Source organism: Apus apus, chromosome 2 (assembly GCF_020740795.1).
Source record: "Apus apus isolate bApuApu2 chromosome 2, bApuApu2.pri.cur, whole genome shotgun sequence".
NCBI classification, from domain to species: Eukaryota; Metazoa; Chordata; class Aves; order Apodiformes; family Apodidae; genus Apus; species Apus apus.
Window position 1 is genome coordinate 83927623 of NC_067283.1, and position 22553 is coordinate 83950175.

Below are 22553 nucleotides of genomic sequence, written 5' to 3' on the forward strand. Positions count from 1 at the left end.
AAAAACCCACCTTATAGACTCTTACGAGTCTGGGAACATACCTAAAGAAGCTACAGTTGTCTCCCCCAGGAAGATAAAAGAGAGCCCAGCAATTACTTTCAAAATGGCACTTTCAAAAAAGGAAGCTGACAAGCAAAACTTGACACACGAGGGCCCCATTACATTATATTATTCACCTTCAAAGAATGACATGATGTTCCCGTCAAATTTGGGGTGTGGGAAAAAAGGAGCAGAATTTGACAATGTACTATTTCAGCTTCATGGGAATATTTATGAAGAAATATTTCTACTCTTCCAGTTAGCAACTGTTAACTTGGGTTTTTACATTTTATTACACCTAACTACCACCACAAAGAGTAAAAAAAAATTAAGATGGAATTAAGACCTATTTAAGTTAATGGAAAAATATTTTATTTCAGTAATTTTTCTGAGCAAGGCAAGCCATTAATTTGCTGTAGCTGTTTACGGATAGTATCAGATTAATTTCTGTTGTATCAGCTGAGACTTAAAGGAGTATGATAAACCCTGCATCTTATTAGTTGAACCCATTAAAAGAAAAAGCTTACAATGTCACTGCTGGAGAGTGATGATACAGAAGAGGCAGATGAGCCAGAGGATAACTGTTGTGTACTAGTCAATGACAAAGCCAAGCGTTGGTTGTAAGGTGGTTCAGAGTCTCTGTTCTGTTGCTGTTCTCCATTGCACGGAGCTATCGGGTCTCTCATTTTCAACCTATTATCTGTTAACAGAAAACAAACATCATTTAACAGCACAGAACACAAACACATGGGCCTTGAAGCCTACGAAGACCTGCAGTTTAAAAAGCTAACTGAAAAACAGACTCAAAACTCACAGCAGGTTAAAAAGTCTTAAAATCCTTTTATTTTTTCCTATGTACCTGAAAGTGATTAATTTCAAGGCATGACCATTTTGAATTACATCAAATTCAAGAAAAAAAAAAGTTTGTTTTAAAGAGTCCTGCTATACCTACCAAGTTCAGGTGATAAATTAATTTTGCTCCCCCACTTCTTTTTAATCCAGGCCCTGTAGTCAATCACTTCTTGGGTCACTTTGATGATTCTACCTAATGTGCTAAAAAAATTTTTCAATTAAGTATTAAACAAAGACTGTTGGTTACATATTTGCAAGCATTTCGACAAGCAATCAATTACGCTAAAAGTCAGTTTAAGAGATCCCTACTCAAAGAATCCTTTTGAACTTCTATTTCATTAGCATACTGTTTAATCCACCGAAGCATCTCAGTTTTTAAATTATTACTTCATCTTCTAACATACTAACATGCAAACACTGACAGGTAGGTAAAATTTTTAGTTCTAAATGGAGTGCATCTTTAATTATCAAGAATATACATGCAGATACCAGTGTACTGGATAAAAACAATACATAGACTCTTGAATTTCTCTTTATATAAAATTTTCCACAGAATCTGGATTAGAACAGTTATCGGATGCACTGAAGATACTGATCTCAACCCTCTTGCTGACCTTCATGCTGAAGACAGACCTTCACTAGTCCTTCCTTACAAATTTACAATACAACTTAAAAGGTGCAAGATCCCCCAAATTATAAAGGAAGTACCATGGATCGTGAGGTAGTGGAAACAGGGAACAGACTGGCTCCAAGTCCAGAATAAGTTACAATTTTTAAAAAATTTGTAACAGTAGTTGGTTCAGAGAAAAAGCCTATCTGGTCCTGCTGAACAGTGACTAGTTATCAAGTATGAAGTAATTTTTCCAACATCCTTTCCCAGCATTCAGCTGGTTGAATTATGCTTTTTGAGCAGGAGTTGTGTACTTGTTTGAGATCTAAACTTTCAGCTTTCCTTTTATCAGGGACTAGTGGCTGAAACACTAACTATAAAGGTACATGAAGTACTGAATATTGTATAAAAATGGAGAAGGTAACGTTATTTTTTAAAAGCTTCAAAGGCTACAATAAAGCTTATTTTGTATTTCACATCATAAAATTACATTGTACCTGTATGGGAATTTTCTTTTTGTTTAGGTGTATAATAGGAAGGGAGGACATGCATAGCCTAAATGTATTTACACTATCTTTATTAGGTCATTTCATTGTAACACTTTAAAAAGGAGCAGTAATTCTCCTATTGGCTTAGGGATGACTATTTCATGCAAGATCAAATACCACAGATTTCATGTTTAGTCTTCCAACTTTATAGTGTGTTATTACTGAAAATGGCAAACCAGCATTCTAAGCCAACATTGAACCTAATATAATAATTTAAGTTACAAGTCCAATAGCTGCAGAAAGGACTTGGGACAGAATTAATGTCATCCATCATTCTGTTTATGTAATGTGGATAAAATTATGCATGTGGAAAATAAAATCGTGACATTTACATGCAGAATTAAAGGCATGATTGTCATCACACGGCAACTAAAGATCTTATAATTTGGAAATTATAGATCTGGCTTTGGAAATAACAATTCAATAGCTAAATGGAGCACATTAAGAAAGGAAAAAATAAAACAGAGGGTAGTATTTTGTCAGTGTTCATTTCCATGTTGTAAAGGCATTTTAAATACTCAAATTCTGGTTTCTCAGTCTCAAAAAGAAAGTTAAGCCAAGGGAGACAGAATGAAGACAGAGATGACCAACACTGCAAAGAATCAGCTGTGATCCTGAAGTTGGAGCTCCCAAGACAGCAATGCCAGTATGGGACTCCGACATACACACATGGTGGGCCTCTTCAGCACTGGGACAGAGGAAGACATCTTGCGGCTAAAAAGTTTAATCTGAGAATGCCTTCAGAGAGATTTGAACTTTTACTTCAGGATAACCTATAAATTTCACAATTATTACCAGCTGTGGTCTTAGAACCAGAACATGAACATGGACTGAATAACACAAGCTGCTATGGAGTTTGTCAGGTCTGAAGATTCTTGGAGTATTTTTCCAGAAGCAAATCAGTATTCATGCTTTCATATACCAAAAGGAAATTATATAGGATGACATTTTTATCAGCCTCAGTGACTAATCAAATAGATATAAAGGGTGAAACTACTGCTACACCAACTATGACAGAGTTGCACATACAGAACCTAGGAATCTCTTCTCTCACTTGCTTCTTTCACAGAGAATAGAGACCAAAGCCTCAGACTCTCATTTTCAGTAGAAAGGTAGGAAAAAAGAAATCTATTAATTTATCAGGTTGAAAGGCAGATCATTGCTATATTGCTCGCATGCCAAAATTGAAAACATTCATTACAAGACATCAGAAACTGAAGGGTGATTAAGGCTATGCTGCCATATACTTATTATAGCAGCAAAGAAAGAGGAAGCAAGCGTTACCAAACTAGATACTGCTCTCAAAAACACCACTTCGTATATATGGAACTCAAGAAATCTCATAGGATCAGAGAACAACTTTTTAAAATAAACATTTAAAAACTGTGCTTATATCTGTTCTCAACACTGAAAAGGAAGCATTAGGAACAAAAAAAACAACCCACAAAACACCACCATTGAAATCTGCCTTGCCTTTAGTAGGAGGAAACTTAAAGCTTTGGGGATTATTTTTTTGGCTGAGGACAGAATTTTTACAAATTTCTACACTCCCACAACTTTTCAAAGATGCTTCTTTGAAAGATGTGATAAAAACACAGTGAACTGATTCATAAAATTAGACAGCTCTCCTATGAAAATGCCCCTTTAGGGTTTTTCTCTTAATATTATCATACAGTAAAACCAAGAATATGCCATTTACATACCTAGTTTATTTTATGAGAAGAGCTTAGAAGCTTCTCTTTTTACACACTGCAAGCCCTAATTCCACAGGGACGCTTTCATTACAGCACAATTATGGTGCAAATAAATCTTAAAATTACTCTTAAAAGGCTCAGATTGCTGAAATAAGATGCAGTAAAATCAAATATCTAAGGCTCCAGCCAAGCTACACATGAACAAGTATTAGAGCAGGAAAAATCAACAGGCCTATGAAAGAACAAAATTACTGTCCTGTAGGCCTTAAACTTATGAATTATACCATAGTATTAAAAGGGGAAAAAAAACCAAACACCTGAGAAGGATCTGCTTGAGCATAACAACCAAAAAAACCCTAAATCTTTTACCCAGACAAATACTTTGTAGGAAAACTTATATTGCTGTTATCTTTTAAGAGGCAGCATCCATTCTAGTTACAGCCATCCACCATTCAAGATATGAAGCAAAGTAAGGACTGTTTCAGATCATACATTTCTGCCTTCTGTGTCAGCAGATCTAGCAGGCGAATCTGACATTCCCTTTGACTGCTCCCATAGCTATCTTGGCCAACCAGGGGCAATCCAAACCCAACCTTTCAGCAGTTAAATCATTTGAACTGTTCACTAGGAAGGGATCAAACAGCTTCCAAGAACAGACATGCAAGGATTACTTTATACATAGCCAAGCCTATTGTTGTTTTGAAGATTATCATCTGGAAACAATAACTCCAGACATGCGGTAGCAAAACCCTGCCAAAATTTCCTCAAACTCTCAACTCCAGCCTGTTGGCTTGACAGTCCCTTTCTCTCATCTACTTGCACCACATGTCTGGCACCAATAAGGAAAAACCCATTATCAACCTGCAACTCTAGGAACTGAAGTAAGGTTTCAGAAGACTTAGTTCTACTAGAAAGGCGCATCACAGCAGAACCAGTCTTCCATTCCTCATTTCAGTACTTCATCTGCCTCCCAAATACGGCTACACTGCTGTTTAGAGATGCAGTCTGGGCACACATTCATATCTGAACCACGTGACAGGCCAATATGTAAGCAAATATCCAAATTTACAGACATGTATTAAACTAAGGATGCGCCTTTGTCACATCCAGATCAGCATAACTTATGCCTGTCAAATGGTACAACAACACTGTCTTCCCCAAAATGTAAGCTCCTGCTACTTCCCTTGCTCCTGATCTGCCCATCTTGCAGCCAGAAGCTGGATCAAATTCTCAACATTACAAGAGTCTTGATGTATTTGTTTTCAGACGAGAGTTCATCTGACTCACCTTCTGACTGCAGGATCACTAGATCTGATCCAAGGCAAGAGTCATGAATATACAGACTGAGAAGGAAGAAAAAGCAGCTGACAGGAGATAGTCCAGAGATAGTCAGGCTACACAAAATATAATGTGAAATTGCACCTTATTTGAGAGACCACTGGCAGGGAAGTTAACAGCTAGTCCACTGTTTCAAAGAACATGAATCAATGAAGAAGTGCTTGTTGCCAAACACCTAAGGTTACTTATGGTTTATCAAGAAACAGAATAAAACTACAAAAGTGGTCACTAACTTGAAACTCTGTCCAAAGAGCAGCAGCTAAGCTGGTGAAGAGTCTAAAGAACAAGTTTTACAAGGAGCAGGTGAGGGAACTGTTTAGCCTGGAGAAAAGGAGGCTGAAGGTACACCTACGAGTATGAGACTCTGCAACTACCTGAAAGGAGCCTGTCACAGGGTGAGGGTCAGCCTTTTCTCTCAAATAACAAGTAACAGAACAAAAAGAAATGGCCTCAGGTAATGCCAGGGAAGATTTAGAATGGATATTAAGAAAAATTTCTGTACTGAAGGGGTTGTTATACACTGAAACAGGCTGCCCAGGGAGGTGGTTGAGTCACTAACCCTGAAGGTATTTAATAGACACTTAGGTATGGTACTTTGGGACACATTTTTACGGTGGGCTTGGAAGTGTTAGGTTAACAGTTGGACTTCATGATCTCAAAATGCTTTTCCAACCAAAACAATTCTATGAAAATAGCAGTCCTTGCAGACTTTGTTAGCTCACTTAAGACAACACACTCTTCTCTAGAGACAGGCTATGACCAAAGACCATACTAAAGCTGTTCGAAGCACATACCAACACTGATCCTTGAACAGGAGGTGTCCTGCCTGTAACCATACTTTACAACTAGACTCATGTCCCCATGGCCTCAGATATTAAGAAATCAATCAATTTTTGATCACCTTGGCTGAAGTCACAACACCAAATCTGACCTTGAGTACAAGCTATACAGATTTTAAAAGGATCAGTCTCCTCACTTCCTGCCAGGAAAACCACTCCTTCCGAGATGATAGGAATCTGCTTGCTCTAACACAATCTACTGAACTATCAATCTCTCCCGAACCATTCCTTAAAGAGGATGGGTAAGATTGACTGAGGACAAAACAACGTTAAAGTAATTTCTGTAGCTGTAAGAATTACTTTCAGTACTGTTTCCACTCAGAAGATAGCTTTCAACTCCCATATACTCCAGATACTATATTTGGAAGCTTTAACAGAGATGCTGGTAAGAATTATTTGAATCTATCCATTACTATTCAAAGAGACTTGTTACTACAGAACATGGGCAAAAAAAAGACCTATGCTGAAGGACCAAAATCTGACTTTTTTTTCCACACTGGGAATCTTAGAAGCAGCAGCTTACTAGAAAGCCTTCAATTAGCATAGGCTTGTGCTCCTTTAACTTGGAATTACTCTGAAAAAGAGAAGTAACAATGACCACCCAGAAAGATCTGAAATATACTAAGATTGTCATCTATAAAATAGTACTCTGTACATAGAAATTTTCCCTGGAAAGAGCTGACATGAATTCAAAGCCATGAACAAACCGTTCAACTTGGGGGACAACTAGTCCAAATCACAACAAAACTGAATAAACCCAAGTCAGCCTGTGGGGTTCAGCCTCCTACAAGTTTCTACCCTTTCAAGTGCTTTTCATATAGTCTTTGTTGATCCTTCTAGTAGAACGTCAAACAGCTAGCCACGACTGTTTAAGCAATCCCACTGTTTACAGTTTAACCTACCACTAACAAGCTTAGAAAAGTGAGGGGGAAAAACTGCTCAGGATAAAGGGCTCCTGGTGGCTATGGCATTAGGGCAGGCCCCCAAAAATGTCTATACAGAGCCTGGACCTCTCTGCCTAACAGATGGAAAAAGGATCTGAAATATACCAGGATTGCCCAAGCACATCAGTTTTAACTAAAACCTGAGACCGAACATCGACCGCTGCTGAGGTTCTGCGACAAACCTGCCACCATACAGCTCATCGTCCACCTACAGGTCCTTTGGCACTGACAAGACTGGAGTTGGGGGAACTGCCTGCATACAGGACTTTGCTGAATGCTGCTGCTCTCACAACACCACTCCACTTGACAGAATGGCAAGCTACTAGCACAACAGGTTCTGAGACTCAGACATCACTGGCACAGCCACAACCAGCAGAAATAAAGGTCAGATATATGACACCTGAACACACCACTGCTGCGACTTCTCCCCAGGTTTGAAGTTGTGACAAAATTCAAACATCTTCCTAAATTAAGAAGTGTATATATGAACTTCACGTATTACTGACATGAAGCTTCCATTAAATTCATTTACAAAAATACTGTTTGATGTCTGTAATAAATACAGGTATCTCATAAGAGAATTACTACATTCCTCAGTGAACAACAGAGAAGTTAATGAAGGCCAGGACCCAAGACACAAGCAAAACTTCAGGAATCCCTAAGCTGTTCTATCTATACTTCGAAGAATGAAGTTTCATTCAGCAACAAAATTGCCAACCAGCACACATTTAACAGATATATCTTTAAGCTATCTTAAAACAGCAGCCTCAGATGTCAGTGTGTTACACCTTACCACTCTTCCTGTACCTTCATCACAAGCACAAATATAGTCTATACTTTTGTGAATTTAATACCACAGAAAACATAAAATAGTCATTTTTAAATCCACAAGTGAAACACTGCATCTGGTTTGTGGTAAATTCACTACAGAACTATTTCACCTTCCAGTGACATTAATGCTGGAAGTTAACAGCTTGGCTAGAGTTTGGAATTTTATCTAGATGGCTTATGTGACTTCTTATAGCCATCCTTTCCTCTAATTAGCAGCGAAGCTCAAAGCCATTTGGATTCTAGGAAAGTTTCAGGGAAAAGATGTCCCCTGATCTAGCCCCACATTAATAATGAGGATTAGAGTAACAGATGCTAGAATAGATACAAGAACTTTCTTTCTTTTCCCTCTTTCAAAAAAACAGAAAACCTGCAAAGGTGAGTGGCAAGAAAGTATGAGCTGTACAGTGCTTCTGTGAAAGACAAAAAACTGCATTAAAAATGGCATTTGTAGAAGTATGCTACTTTTAATGGCAGTTCTGATACTATGGCCAAACTGAACTGATTCTTTTAACAGCTTAATTACATATCAAGTCTTCTAAAACATCTTATGGGGCCAAGTGTTAACGAAACTAGGGAAATTTCTAGGCTTGTTATCTAATTTTGTCTAAACAAGCACTTTGATCACACACATTTATTTCTGCCATAGTAGTGGCATACAGACATACATCATAAAAAGCATTAAACCAGCAGAACTTCCTTTTAAATACTTTAAGCAGAATGTTGAGGAAAGACCAATTATCTTCTTGCTCCCTTTCACACTAAGAGAACCTCACATTGGACTCATCCTGAACGCATACTGTCTTCATTTCAAGGCTGCACATTGAGATATTACACTCTCATACCACTGGGCCACCTAAATTTCTGGGCAAATTTCAATACAGCTGCAGTTAAACAATAAACAACAATATTTCTTTTATCGATTTAGAACCAAACATTCCTAATTGATTACACAGACAAATGTATATTCAAAAAGTGGACTAATTACCTCTCAGAATCTCTATTTGGATATGATCTTGCAAGTGGTGATACTGCATGGCTAAGAACAATGTAGGCATAATCAAAAACTTGTTTGACTTGCATGGCACCGTAAGAACTTCTGCCAACGTCGTTTCCTGAAATAATGTGACAGTCATCAGATCATCTTTTTTTAATATCAATAACCAGAAAATTATTTATACTTAAAGCTCAGAAGCCTTAAAAACACAGCTTAACTCTGTTTAAGTTGGTTAGCCCATCCTACTCATATTGAGAACAACTAAGTGTGCCTATCTCAGTAGAAGCTAACCTCAGGATTGGCACTTAACATTATGCATTTAATTTACCAGTTTTAAAATATTGACGTACCCGCATCTGAAACAAACAGAGAATACAGATCAGCTCAAAGGTGTTTGTAGCTGTCTTTAAGAGGAACCTACCAAGCTTAAATCATCATATCTCACTTACCAGTAAAGCTTCTGCAGGCCAAACTCAGCTTAAAATTCCACTTGCGCAATGACATTATCTTCATAGGGCCAGGTATACTTATCTTAACCTCTACTCAACCTTATCAAAACTACAGATTAATAAACCAGTTCACATGTATTATTTATCTCCACAGGATAACCCAGTTTGTCAAAACCTGTCACAGAGGATTCCAGAAGTTTGTACAGCATTGTCTTTTAATCAAGTTAAGTCGCACTTCTTGACTGCCTCTCTTTGAGCATCACTAACATTTATAGCAAAACTCCTTCCAAATCCAGTGCCATGTGTGAGGAACTGCAGACGGTAAGAACATGCTAAAGCTTTTGTATCAGTAACAGCATACAAGCACTGGTCTCCTATTTGACACCAAGAAACATACTGTTATCACTACCAGGAAGAAAAACTTGGGGTTTTTTTGGTTTATATATTTGGCACCAGACACCAAAAGTTCATTGTCACCACTAAATTTAAGAAACACAAGGAAAACTTCCTTCAAACTGCATAGCTAAAAAAAACAGACTAGATCTTGAATAGATCTACCAATAGATTCTACCAATAGGTAGAAAAGTAAAAAGCTTCCTCCTTCAGAATGACATTTGAAATGCTGTGAAAACACTGGAAAGGGATGAACCACTGAAAATGTGTATTTTAAGCCTGAAAATCAGATCAGGTTTTAAACACAAACAGGTTTTACTGAAAAATATGCTTTGAAAATTGATGGGTAACAGACAGAATGTACCCTTTGGAGGACTGAATCCAATGAGGCCGAATTCTACTTTTGAGGAATCCTTCACTTGGTGCAGTATTTTGTCCAGCAAGCCATTATAGAAAAACATGCTGAGGTCTGTTATCCACGGAAAAAACAAAACAAAACAAAACAGCCTTGGCTTTACTACTTGACAACAGAATTTAGTCTTTCAAGATTATCCAACCATAATGTGACTTGAACAGAAAAGCATACCAATGGAAGCAGACTGGGAACACAGAATTTCTTCAATACTTCATATGGTCAAAATCTGATCAAGAAATACTTCCTGTTTACTGAAGTAACTGAGTATCTTGTTAGAACAAGAGGTAATCTATAAACTTAAAAAGGGTACGTTTAGATTAGATATTAAATACTTTAGTGTGAAGGTGGTGAGACACTGGAACAGGTTGCTCAGGTAACCTGTGGCTGCTCCCTCCCTGGAAGTGTTCAAGAGTACGTTGAACAGGGTTTTAAGCAACCTGGTCTAGCAGAAGGTGTCTCTGCCCATGGTAGGGAGGTTGGAACTAGCTGATCTTTAAGGTCCCTTCCAACCCAAATCGTTTTATGATGCTTGATTCTGTGATTGTTCTGAATGCATCACTGCAGTATCCAGCAAGTACTAGGCTCAAAATTACAGAAGCCTCTTTCTAAATTACATATATGCAATTGGACTCTAACCTGACGTAGAAGCAGACACCAATGCAGGCGTAGGACAGTGAATCTAGGAGGAAACACACTGTAGTTCAGAGATGTACTAAAAAGTATCAGAGGACTTCCCAAAGGACCTACCCCAAAGGCAGCTGAATAGGGACCAAGGTATTACAGGAATCAAGAAATCAGAACACAAAAATGTGAATTCTGCTGCAAAAGCAATGATTAATTCAGGACGGATTTTCCAGAGGCAGGACACATGGTTGTGTCCTGCAACAATGCCACGTTCCACATAAAGACATGCTAAACATCTATGTAGAAGAGAATTGAATTGAGAAGCAATATGGAAAAGGAATATATACAAGTGGCTAAACACACAAAATTGCACCTACCACTAAATTTTAGCCCTACCACTAAATTTTACCCCATCTACAGTTGGACTCAAGGGTCTTTTCCAACCTAAATCATTCTATAAATTCACATAACAGGAATTAAGAATACAGAGGCAAACAAATTGCTTTAGTCTAAGCTGATCCTAAGACAGCTACATTAGATGTGCATTCTGCATGAAGCTACAGCAAAACGAAGACAATGCTGCTAAAAATTGTTGGTTACTCCTTTCAGCAGTTGTTGCCACCTCCACTGTTGTGCCAGCAAAAGACAGCACTTCCCTAATCCACTTACAGCAAACTCAGGCAGTTTAGTTTAAATAATCAAGGAAGTTGTGTATGAGTCTTGATTGAAGCAGATTTGAGAACAGAGTAGGGATAGCTTATGCCATAGCATGCCTAGGTTCCTGGATTGCCTCATTCTGCACCTATAATTAGTTCATAAAAACATCTGGATAAACACATTTTATTCAGTTATGCAGTCTGCAGAGCTTGATTTGCACTGCAGCTGAAAAGCAGGTATGGATGCCAAAGCTACCATGTGGGCTACTGTGAACTGTATAGAGGTGGTCCTACCCACTCCAGAAAACAACATATGTGATCTTCTGGCTTTTTTAATATTTGCATTTGCTGTCCTGAATAGATTGTCTTCTGAGTGATCATTCTCATTGGCAGATCACATCTTACATACCTAAGCATCTGTAGAGTGATCAAAGCACATAAACCAAATGCTCTCACTCTCTAAAACAATCAGACGTCAATCCTCAGAGACGTACACACAATGATGTGTGATTTCATGTATAATTCAATCCTCATTCTTTCTTACAAAGCCTGCATCCCTAAAAGAGCGTGCCTAAGATCTCCATTGCTATCAGTATTGCCACTCCAACAGGCAGCCTTCCACTACCTGAAGCAGTTTTAAGAACATGGCCTGGATGGAAGCAGATCCATTTATGTTAAGCTACTATGTAGTAAGTAGATTTTTGCAACATTGAGTGTCAAAGGGGTTCTTTCAGATGCTAATTTCACCGTATTTTTATAAGTGCATATATTCCATATACACATATATTTTCAGGTTCTGATGACAAACAGGATATACCAAAAAGCTGCAATGTGGGCAGACACTAAGACTAGAACAGGTAATCCCAACAGCTGTTGCCAATCTCAAATCTAATCACTTCTTGTGTACATGTCCTATCAGGATGCAGAAGCAACACAAGGCATAACTAGTCCTGCAAGTTAGTCTTTTTTCAAAGAAAACATACTGAATTTAAAGTTTAGAGCTTCTTAGTGCCCATATCAATTCAGAATGAAAAACAACCTCACTCATGAAGGGAGCAGCACAGGTAGAACTCCAAGTCTTACACTGCAATTTAGCTACTATGCCACTGCCATTCTGAACCAAGATCAAAATAACCCCTATTCTAAGCATCAGAAATGTCTGAAGGACCTTGATAATCACTTGGATTTACAAAGACATAAAATAATAGGCTTCCCCAGCAATCTGCTGAATAAATGCCAAGTTTGTCTCACATCCACAGATTAAAGATTTGTTGCCTGCAACCAGTCACGTCTTCCAAGACAGAATACTTCTAGACCAACTCCACACAAACCTCTTCTAGGATGATATCACCTACCTTTCTCCAACATGCTCCTCTGAACTGACTTCTGAGTGCCTGGCTTTGCAGTTCTCCTGAACTAATACTTGCACTTTTTTACACATGAAAGACTGGATAACAGCTTTGAGAAGCTTAAATGGTGGCAGCTACAATATGTTTGTAAAAACTCCCTTCTTTGGATGATGCAAAGGGGAAAATTTCCATCTCATTAGCCCATCCTAGGACACTCAATATTAAGAAACTTAGGCTATTCATGTAGATAAAGTATAAACTACCACTTAAAAAATGCATCACCAGCTAGATCAGTCTTGACATCTCAAATCCAGATTAGAATATGCTTCCCAATTCAGGTGCAAACTCCTGACATCTTTGCTGGAATCCTGCTTCTCAGATCACAGAAATTATAAACCTCTAGCATCCAAAAATCACTCCTTGAGAATCTCAGAGGGAACCTTAACAGCACCCAAGAGAATCTGAGCAAAACTCACTACCACCAAAAAAGCAACACAACAGGTTGATGCACGTTCCTTCCAAATCTAGGAACTAATAGAAGGTACTAAGCAGGTAGAACTGAAGTATCATATTCTCCTGACGGCAGAAATTATCTGTTAGCCAGACTTGACCACTTCACACTGAAGAAAAAAAACAGTTCTCCCAATTTAAGAACTAATCCCCCTCAATCCTGTCCCCTATAAGACTATTTAAAGCTGTACTTATGAGTTATACCTTTCAGCAATCTACTGCTGAACTAGGGCATACACTCACAGGGGAGACTTTTACACTACTTGGATAATCCTGACAAACTGAAAGGCTTTTTCATCCCTGCATTTTTTGGCTGATTTCTGGATTAGGAAATCATCTTTTAATGTCTTCCTCTAAGGCTTAACCAGAACTTTGGAGAAGCCATGATCAGGCTAAAAAAACATTCAGAAAAAAAACTTGTGCATTCAGTGCAAAAACAAGTTTGAGGGAAAAACTCTACAGCAGCTTATGCTAACTTAGGTCAAGAAACATCTGTGCCCACTCTACCAAAAAACTTTTTCCCATCTCCTCCACACTACTGGAACTTCTCCTTATGGAGTTAAGACACTGAGTGGATCTTACAATAAGCTAATTAGAGATGATGACTTGTCAACTGGGCAATGACCTGAAACCTTGGAAAAGTGTTTTGTACTAGGACACAAGAGTAACAGAACTAATTAACAGAATTCTAGACATTATCTACATACACTTGACAGGTACTTTTAGATACTGTAAGAATATGTGATTAACCCTGGATCTAAGGAGGCTGGATTTGTGAAATCTGGTTCAAAGAGCCATCCTATATGTTATATATAATTTTCCTCCTAGTTGCACCAGGCAAGTTTTGAAACTCTGTGGCAGATGCCAGAAAATACCCTGTGGGACACAGTGATCAGGTAACTTCAAGTTATCATTAGCTTTCACCTCCCCTGCCAAAATACTTTATGTCCTGTAGGAATCACCTTATCTCAGCTCATACAACTCAATCTAAAATTTAATTCCTGTCAACTCTTTGACAGTATATAACTAGGTATTTTTCTTCTAAACTGTAGTTATTTGCTTCTGCAAGATTTATGCTAGGATTAACAGATCAGAGACCCTACCAGACTTGCAATTTATTTATTTTTTCTTCTCTGAAGAGTCAAGAAGGAAAAATCCCAAAGCACTATAAGCAGCGATTAAAACATTGTGCAGTATATGTAATTTCTTTTCTTTCAGTCCTCAACTGATAGGAAGGAACAGAACTGAAGGACATCAAAGGCTAAAGAAATGTGGCTCATGCTGCTACTCAAATGGGTCTTCAGGAAAGTACACAGCTACTGAAGGCAATCTCAGTAACATAATGGAAGTTCTGCAAAATCACACTGATGTCTGGCCAAGTGCAAGAGTCATGATGGACACAAACTCTACAAACATATCAGATATGTGGTTAGACAAATGAGTATCTTAGCTTACAACCTGTTCTAAAGAATATTCAGTATATTGAGTATTTAGAAAAGTGCCAGACTTCAGCTCCTGATCCATGGTATTTGCTTTAGAAGTGCTGTACATAAGGAGTCTACCCACAAGACATGACAGTATGGAGTGTGAGTGCCAATTACATTCTAGAAATATTAATGCTGAAGTCCAAATTAACTGAAAAGTGACTCTGTTAAAAAGCTGTTTTGGAATTTCAGCTACTTCAGACAGTCTAAACAGAATCCAAACTGAGTACTATGAAGCTGGAACTTTTTTTCAGGAGCTCAGCCAAAATTAATCTTGATTACTTTCAAGGTTACCGAATCAAAACCAAATCTTAAAGAAAAAAGTTTTAAGTTAGATACTTTTAAAAGTACATGCAACTTTAACCGGCATCCTCTAAAGGTTCGTGTGCAGCACAGAAGCCAGTTAGGCAAAGCACTCTTCACACAAACACAATACAGCTGCTGCTCCCTTGCTACACATCCATGAATGTACACCCATGCTTCTGTGCAGCCTCTACTGCACTGCTCTGCAGGACAGGTACCTCATACCTGGGGTGTTTCTTTCCCATATGGTGTAATTTACCTGAAGTATGGCACCACAGATTGAGGTGGGAAAAGCTACATATACCTTCCATTCTCATTCTCTCATAATGAACAACAGAGAGCTGTTGCTACTAACAAACACCCTTCCAGGATTTCCTGGACCTTCAGCCTTCAGCATTGTTAGATATTTTTATTATACATTCAACACAGTTCTGAATCTCCAATGCATTATGTACTTGCATTGTTTGCAATCCAACCTACGCAGGAGAGTCTTCATGTCCTTATCCCTTAGCCCATCACCATAACTGTACCTCGACACCAGCAACAGTCTCTTCTCAGTGCAGCTTCTTAGCTCATTTGACAGACTTTAGGGACTCTAATGTAAGCTGTGAGAGCACAAGTTGAGCCAGAGCTCCAGAATATTGCAAGAAGTGTGCAATCTTACCAGGCAGGAGAGGATCTTCAATACATAGCATGGATGGTCTGTATCCATTAGTCATTACTTTCATAATTTCTTCTTTGGCAATATAGGCACCTCCATTTTTTATTCTAATACCAGTTTTCAAGTAGTTAAAATTCCTTCCATAAAGTTCAAAAAATTCTATCAGAAGCATTCCAAGGTTTTCATCAGCTCTTCTGGCATCAATTCTTGGATGCAGCTGCGACACAGAACAGTTGTAAATTATTAAAAATTATTGCTTTTCAGACCATAATACAGTGGAACAAAAATATCTCATTTAATCAGCTGAGTATAATCGCTTTACACAAGCCTGAATTGAGTCATCCATTCTTCAATTACTTAAAATACTGCCACATAACCAAGAGGGGGCAGCACTTCAGCGGTATCTGGAAGCCAAAGAATACCTTCTCTTCCAGCTTTTTGACGATTAGTAAATTCTTTTCCCTAAGCCAAAACCAAAATTACTTTACATCTTAGTAACACAGTAATATTTGATTTTTCAAAGAAAATCCATTTGACTTAATGTTTTCAGAAGCAGGGGGAATCCGTTTACCCAAATGAAAATATATTCTTCTCTCAATACCCTCCTATTATATATGATATGTAAAGTCTGTAGTAATACTGAAATCATTAACAGCAGCAGGATATGTAGGTTTTCCCATCAGCATATCTGCTGAGACACTCTGACATTGTACGTCATCATCCTCATACAAAAAAAAAATGTATTGAGGAAGTTATACCTCATTAGCTACTCCACCAGTTACCTACAGTATCTGCTAGATTTACGTATGTCGAAACCTAACCAACATGTAATTTAAAAAACCTGACTGCTTGATTTCTTAATTTTAACAAACACTGAATTAATCTACTCTGCACCAACATGTAATTTAAAAAACCTGACTGCTTGCTTTCTTAATTTTAACAAACACTGAATTAATCTACTCTGCACATTCAGCATCAGTAACCTAGGAAGCAAAAGACTAAAACAGCATCCTGGAAGATTTACAGTAGGATGATTCAGGTACTGGAATAGGCTGCCCCGGAAGGCTGCCCACATCACAGGCCCTGCTACAAAAAGCAATGCACAGCTTCTATGCAGTTCACAAGGCTCTTGCTGCTACTTCAGTTGAGACAGTGAGCAGTGCTTAGAGGTGCTGTCAATAATGAAACACCCAGAGCCGTAACAGTAAAGTTGTGCATTGCTATGGGAGTCTAAAGAAACCGCACCTAACAGGGCATAAGTACAGAAACCAAAGAGTTTTAATGAACATTGAAACAAGTAAGAAACAGACTTACCTGCAGGAAACTAATTGCCATTAAAATTAGGCTGTAAGAGCTAATTCCACCAGTAAAAACTTCATTCAAGTCCCTCTGGAGGAGGAACTGTTTTAATACTAAAATCAAGTAAGGCAGCAAAGAATATTTCTGCAAAGCAAAGTAAGTCTTATCAATGACAATGTCAACATTCTAAAACAAAGAACACACTACACAATTTCAACACAAGAAGATTGATTTGCTAATAGAAAAATGTTATTTGGTTGAGTGCTAGTGTTCCCACAACAAAAATTGAACCATGCATTTATTCTAGTAACAGACAAAGGGAGTAACTCTCACTTGATCAAACAGCTTACATATCAAATGTATTTCCTCCCAAACAGCAAGATTTTTATATCCTTCTTTCAATCTAACTGTCACTGATTATAGTCAAAGCTTTCCGTCTAAATAGTAGTTTTACTACAGAGCATAAACATAAGCTTGATTTTAAGTATGTAGCTACAGAATAATTGTTTTTAGATATTGTTTAGCAGGATAGTATTCACAATCAAGCACCACTTAAATTCCAGGTAAGCAAAACTTGAACAGACTTGCTTTACAAGCAAAGTTCAGTAACTATCTGCAGATCTAGATATTATTGTAGAAGTTCTTTCAGTGGACAGGTTTCTCCACAAACCTAGCACTTGAAGGCAACACTGGATAGATACCAGTAGAAAATAAAATACCCATGTTTTATTACTATTAATGAAAACAGTCTTCAGCAATAAATTTTCAAAAGTCTTAAGCCATACTAAGAAAGGTTAGCTAAGCATCTAGCACATTCTGAGTAAGCAGTATAACATTCGTCATATGGCCGATACCTTCATGTACTCCTTTATAAATCGAGCTGCCTTCACACCAGTTTCTACATTAAAACTGATGTCAACTTTAACTTCTGTCTCCTGGTCAGTAAGTTTTATTATTGGTACCTGAAAAGATTAAAACAAGGTTTTATGCAGCCCCAGAAAGTAACACCAGTGCTATTCTCCAGCCTACACACTTAAGACACCTGGATACTATGAGTCCAAATGAACGCAACTATCAAGACAAGCGTATTTTTGACATAAGATAGCAATCCTACCTTGACTGATAGGCAAGCTTTTTTAGTGAGGCAATTAAAAATTTAGCCCTGTATGATCACATTAATTTATGATCACTCATGTACTCTCCCACAGCTATTAGATACCTGCCTTCATAACTGCAATCAGTGTTTTGTAAGACAACTAAACTTACTTAATGATTTACTGCTGTTCATAGGAGACATTCTACTCTAATAACCTGAAGGAACTGCAGTCTTCTGACCCAGCACTGAACCATTCACTCGCTAAACTGACAGCACACTAGCCTAGCAGAAAAAATAAAGCACTGTTGGTTTAGCAAGCTGAACTGGTTTACTGTAGAGTCAAATGAAAGCCAGAATGGATAAGAGCAAAGCAGGAGTAGTGATACTTCCTCTTCTGGCAGGAATAAATTATTACAGAACTACTGAATATGTAGCTCAGTCTCACACCACCACCTTGAAGACAGTATCCTACAAAATCATCTTATAATCGTAACCTAACAGCTGATAGCATTTATTTTTAAATTAATTTATTTCATTTTTAATTTGAAATGGAAAACATTTTTACCAACAGCAGAAGGAATAAAGTAAGAAAGGCTAGTAAAATTGGTAAGCCTAACCTAGTGTCACTTCACATCACTAGTTTATCACTGACTCTGAAAATCCCAGTCATTCTCAAGTAAACCAAAGATTACCACAGCTACTGTTACTCCAACAGAAGCCACAGGAATCTTCTGGACCCAAGAGAGTAACTCATATTTCAGAGACCAGAAAACATAACAGCGTGCTAACAGAAGTTTGGAATACTCTGCTTAGTCTCCCTGGAGTAAAAACCACTTGCTCAGTAACAAAAGACTCAAAGTTTTTAGCATATTCAATGTGATCTGTTAGGCTTACAAGACAGATGCAAGAGATACTACGTATTACTGTCACAAAAGAAATAAAATTCTTATGTAGCATATTTTGGAAGGGAGAAACAAACATTAGGTTTAGAATACTTAACTATACTATCAGAAACTTGACAATCTAGAAAATCAGGATTTCAAGCTAGACAGCTCTAGTTACTGGCCCTTGGCTAAACAAAGTCTTCTCAATGGTGAGTGGAAAAATATTGTTCAAATAGTTATCTTATTTTAATAGATACATTGAAAATGTATCTATTGACTTTCAGGTCTTTATTGACAGAATAAGCACAAAATGTGGCCTTTCAGCAAGTACAGTACACAGAATCACCATTGTCCATCTAGAAAAACTGTGTGCTCTTGCTAGGCACATGCAGATTCTAGTAAAATCTTGCACATACAGAACAAAACATAGTGCTTAAGACAGTATCATCTGCTTCCTGAATTAAGAGCACTATTTATTATTAACATTTTAAGGGGTTTGGAAGTTTTTCAGTTCAATATTCCAAAGACTAACTTACCGTAGCTTTATCAAGTACTTTAATGGAATACGGCTCAGCCACGTTGTGTTTTCTTAGTGCTTGCTCCAGCAGCTGTAAAGGGGGCCGCTCCCATTTCCCAAAAACAACTAAATCAATATCACTAGACAAAAAGAACACAGCATGAGACCCATTTAAGCCTGAAGTGTAATACTCCACACCCCAAAAGAGGCAGAATTCGCATTCTATATAAGACAAGTCCTCCAGGGTGAACAGTTTGCAATTTTTATTCTAGATTCCCAGTAAGCTTCATTTAGCATTTTTAATTAATAGATGGTCAGTGTACTTTAGGACTCAAAGTAATATTCTAGTTTCTTGCTTCCAGTTCTCTGTTGAGTTCTTTGAGCTCCTCTCCCTTTTACTTTTCCTGCTCCCTTTCCTCTGACTTCCACAGCCCTATCCCATCCCTCATCTACCCATGTTGACAGGCATATTAATAGTCCAAACAGTTTTTATCAGCAGTTGTGATTCATAGAAATTAAATTTCCAGTGCTTTCCTACAGAAAATTGATGTAAAGACAACATAGTCCCTAAGGAACAGCTCATCTATCAAACCATTAAGCAACATGAAACACTGAATTAAATAAGACATTTTGCTCTCCAAAACAGGGAGAACACAGTTGTGATAACTCCTCTGACTTTGCACAGTAACTCCGTGATAAGTGACAGGCTCAGTAATTCACCCTAACTAAATACAATCTTTATACAGGAAATACTAAACATTCCATTTTACTGTATCTTGAAAACAAAGAGCCAAGGACTAATCCCAGACACAAGGAAGAAAAGGTAATTCAGCAAAGTCAGTAAGTACCTCAAGCAGTACAATGATATATCAAATACACATTAAAGTTCAAAAAATTCTTCCCTTTGTCACATGGGACACTGGGCAAAATGTCAGTTTGACAGCTTTACACTTTCCAGTCTGAACTCCCCTTTGAAATTTACCATTACTCTAAAAGATTACAAGCTTTTACATAGAAGTAGATTATTACTTACCTAGTTGGAAGATAAAGCCCTGTACTAAAGCTGCCAAATATCTGGACCTGAAAAAAACCCACACCAGTGAAATACCTTGTCATTATGAATGCTCACTTCATTTTACTTTCACAAGACTTAAGATTTTTCTGGACCTGTTAAGGATATAGCCCAGTTATCTAACTTACCTTACTACATACTTTGATAAGCCTGCACAAATATACTTTCTTTTATAGATGCAACTTTAGAGGAAACTTTTAACATGAAAAGACTAACAATTTTGCTAGAAGGAGATCAGAAGCCTTTCAAGTAAGTCCTTTTCCCTATTTCTTTCCAGTTTGATAAAAGTATAAGCTGTTACAAATTTCCCTTATTTCTGCTCCCTTCTTTCCTCATAGGACAGCTTTACTGAAATTGGAAGGGTTTAAGGTAAACGTTTTTCCACATTTGTAGGTTTAAAAAACAGCGAGTCTAAACATATAATTCAGATAAACATGAATACTTCAGATTTTGCTATAAGGATGACTATGAAACTGTGGTAGGTGGTTGTGTGTGGATGCCGTGGTTTAGGCTCAACACAGTGGAAAAGAAGGCACGCTGAAAGGACATTCACAGTCAACATTAAATATTTTTATTATACTTCCAATCTAAAGAACTGAAATGTTCTTTCCCCCTCTGCTACAGCACAGGCCAATTTAAAAGTTCACTAAATCTTATAGATACAGAGCAGAGGGACACGGTTTAGTAGTGGGCTGATAAAGCTGGGTTAGTAGAGTTAGGTGAAAGGTTGGACTGAATGATCTTACAGATCTCTTCCAACTCGAGCAATACTGTGATTATTTGAAGGAGGAAGTAATGATCTGCTTCTGCATCTAGACACTCAAAAGTCTGTGGGGCCTGATGGGATCCACCCTAGAGAGCTGAGGGAGCTGGCAGAGGAGCTCGCTAAGCCTCTCCATCATTTAGCAACAATCCTGGTCAACAGGAAAGGTCCCGGATGACTGGAAGCTGGCTAACGTGACACCCCTCTACAAGAAGGGCAGGAAGGAGGATCCAGGGAACTACAGGCCTGTCAGCCTGACCTCAATATCAGGAAAGATCATAGAGAGGCTCATCTTGAGTGAGCTCACACAAGCAAGTGCAGGGCAGTCAGGGGATCACAGCCATCACCATGGGTTTATGAAAGGGAGGTCTTGCTTGACCAACCTGATCTCTGTGACCATGTGACGTGCCTTTTGAATGACGGGAAAGCTGTGGATGTTGTCTACCGGACTTCGGTAAGGCCTTTGACATTGTCTCCCACAGCATTCTCCCTGGAGAAGCTGGCAAATCATGGCATAGAGAAATGTACTCTTCACTGGATAAAAAACTGGTTGGACTAGCCAGAGAGTTGTGCTGAATGGAATTCAATCCAGTTGGAGGCCGGTCATGAGTGGTGTTCCCCAGGGCTCGGTGCTGGGGCTGCTCCTGTTTAACGTCTTTACTGATGATTTCGATGAAGGGATAGAGTGCACTCTCAGTACATTTGCAAATGACACTAAGTTAGGTGGAGTGTCAATCTGCTTGAGGGCAGCGAGGCTCTGCAGAGGGATCTGGACAGGCTTGATTGATGGGCAAAGGCCAATTGTATGAGGTTCAATAAGGCCAAGTGCCCGGTCCTGCATTTCGGTCACAACAACCCCCAGCAGCACTACAGGCTCGGGGAAGAGTGGCTGGAAAGCTGCCCAGCAGAAAAGGGCCTGGGGGTGCTGGTGGACAGCCAGATGAACATGAGCCAGCAGTAAGCCCAAGAGGCCGAGAAGGCCAACAACATCCTGGCCTGCATCAGCAATAGTGTGGCCAGCAGGAGTAGGGAGGTGATTGTGCCCCTGTACTCAGCACTGGTGAGGCTGCACCTTGAGTCCTGTGTGCAGTTCTGGGCCCCTCACTACAGGAAGGACATTGAGGTGCTGGAGGGTGTCCAGAGGAGAGCTATCATGCTGTTGAAGAGTCCAGAGAATAAGTGATACGAGGAGCAGCTGAGAGAACTGGGGATCTTTAGTTTGGAGAAGAGGAGGCTGAGGGGAGACCTCATTGCTCTCTACAGCTACCTGAAAGGAGATTGTAGGGAGGTGGGGGTTGGCCTCTTCTCCCAAGTAAGTAATGACAGGGCCAGAGGAAATGGCCTGAAGCTGCAGCAGGGAAGGTTCAGACTGGATATTAGGAAGATTTT

At 38.6% G+C, this 22553-nt stretch overlaps 1 protein-coding gene across 6 annotated transcripts in view; it reads right to left on the reverse strand.

Moving 5' to 3' along the window:
• The window catches only part of TENT4A (terminal nucleotidyltransferase 4A), a 60394-nt gene that overhangs the window by 22549 nt on the left and 15292 nt on the right, over positions 1–22553 (reverse strand). For 5 of the 6 annotated variants that reach the window (XM_051610001.1, XM_051610000.1, XM_051609999.1 and 2 more), the window contains exons 3-10: positions 20363–20409; positions 19349–19469; positions 17687–17794; positions 16848–16976; positions 15537–15750; positions 8681–8807; positions 992–1092; positions 567–739 (exon numbers count right to left, since the gene is read on the reverse strand). In XM_051610001.1, coding sequence (XP_051465961.1) covers positions 567–739; positions 992–1092; positions 8681–8807; positions 15537–15750; positions 16848–16976; positions 17687–17794; positions 19349–19469; positions 20363–20409 — 1020 coding nt within the window. The remainder of the gene's footprint in view (positions 1–566; positions 740–991; positions 1093–8680; positions 8808–15536; positions 15751–16847; positions 16977–17686; positions 17795–19348; positions 19470–20362; positions 20410–22553) is intronic. The other variant, XM_051610002.1, reaches the window with a different exon arrangement.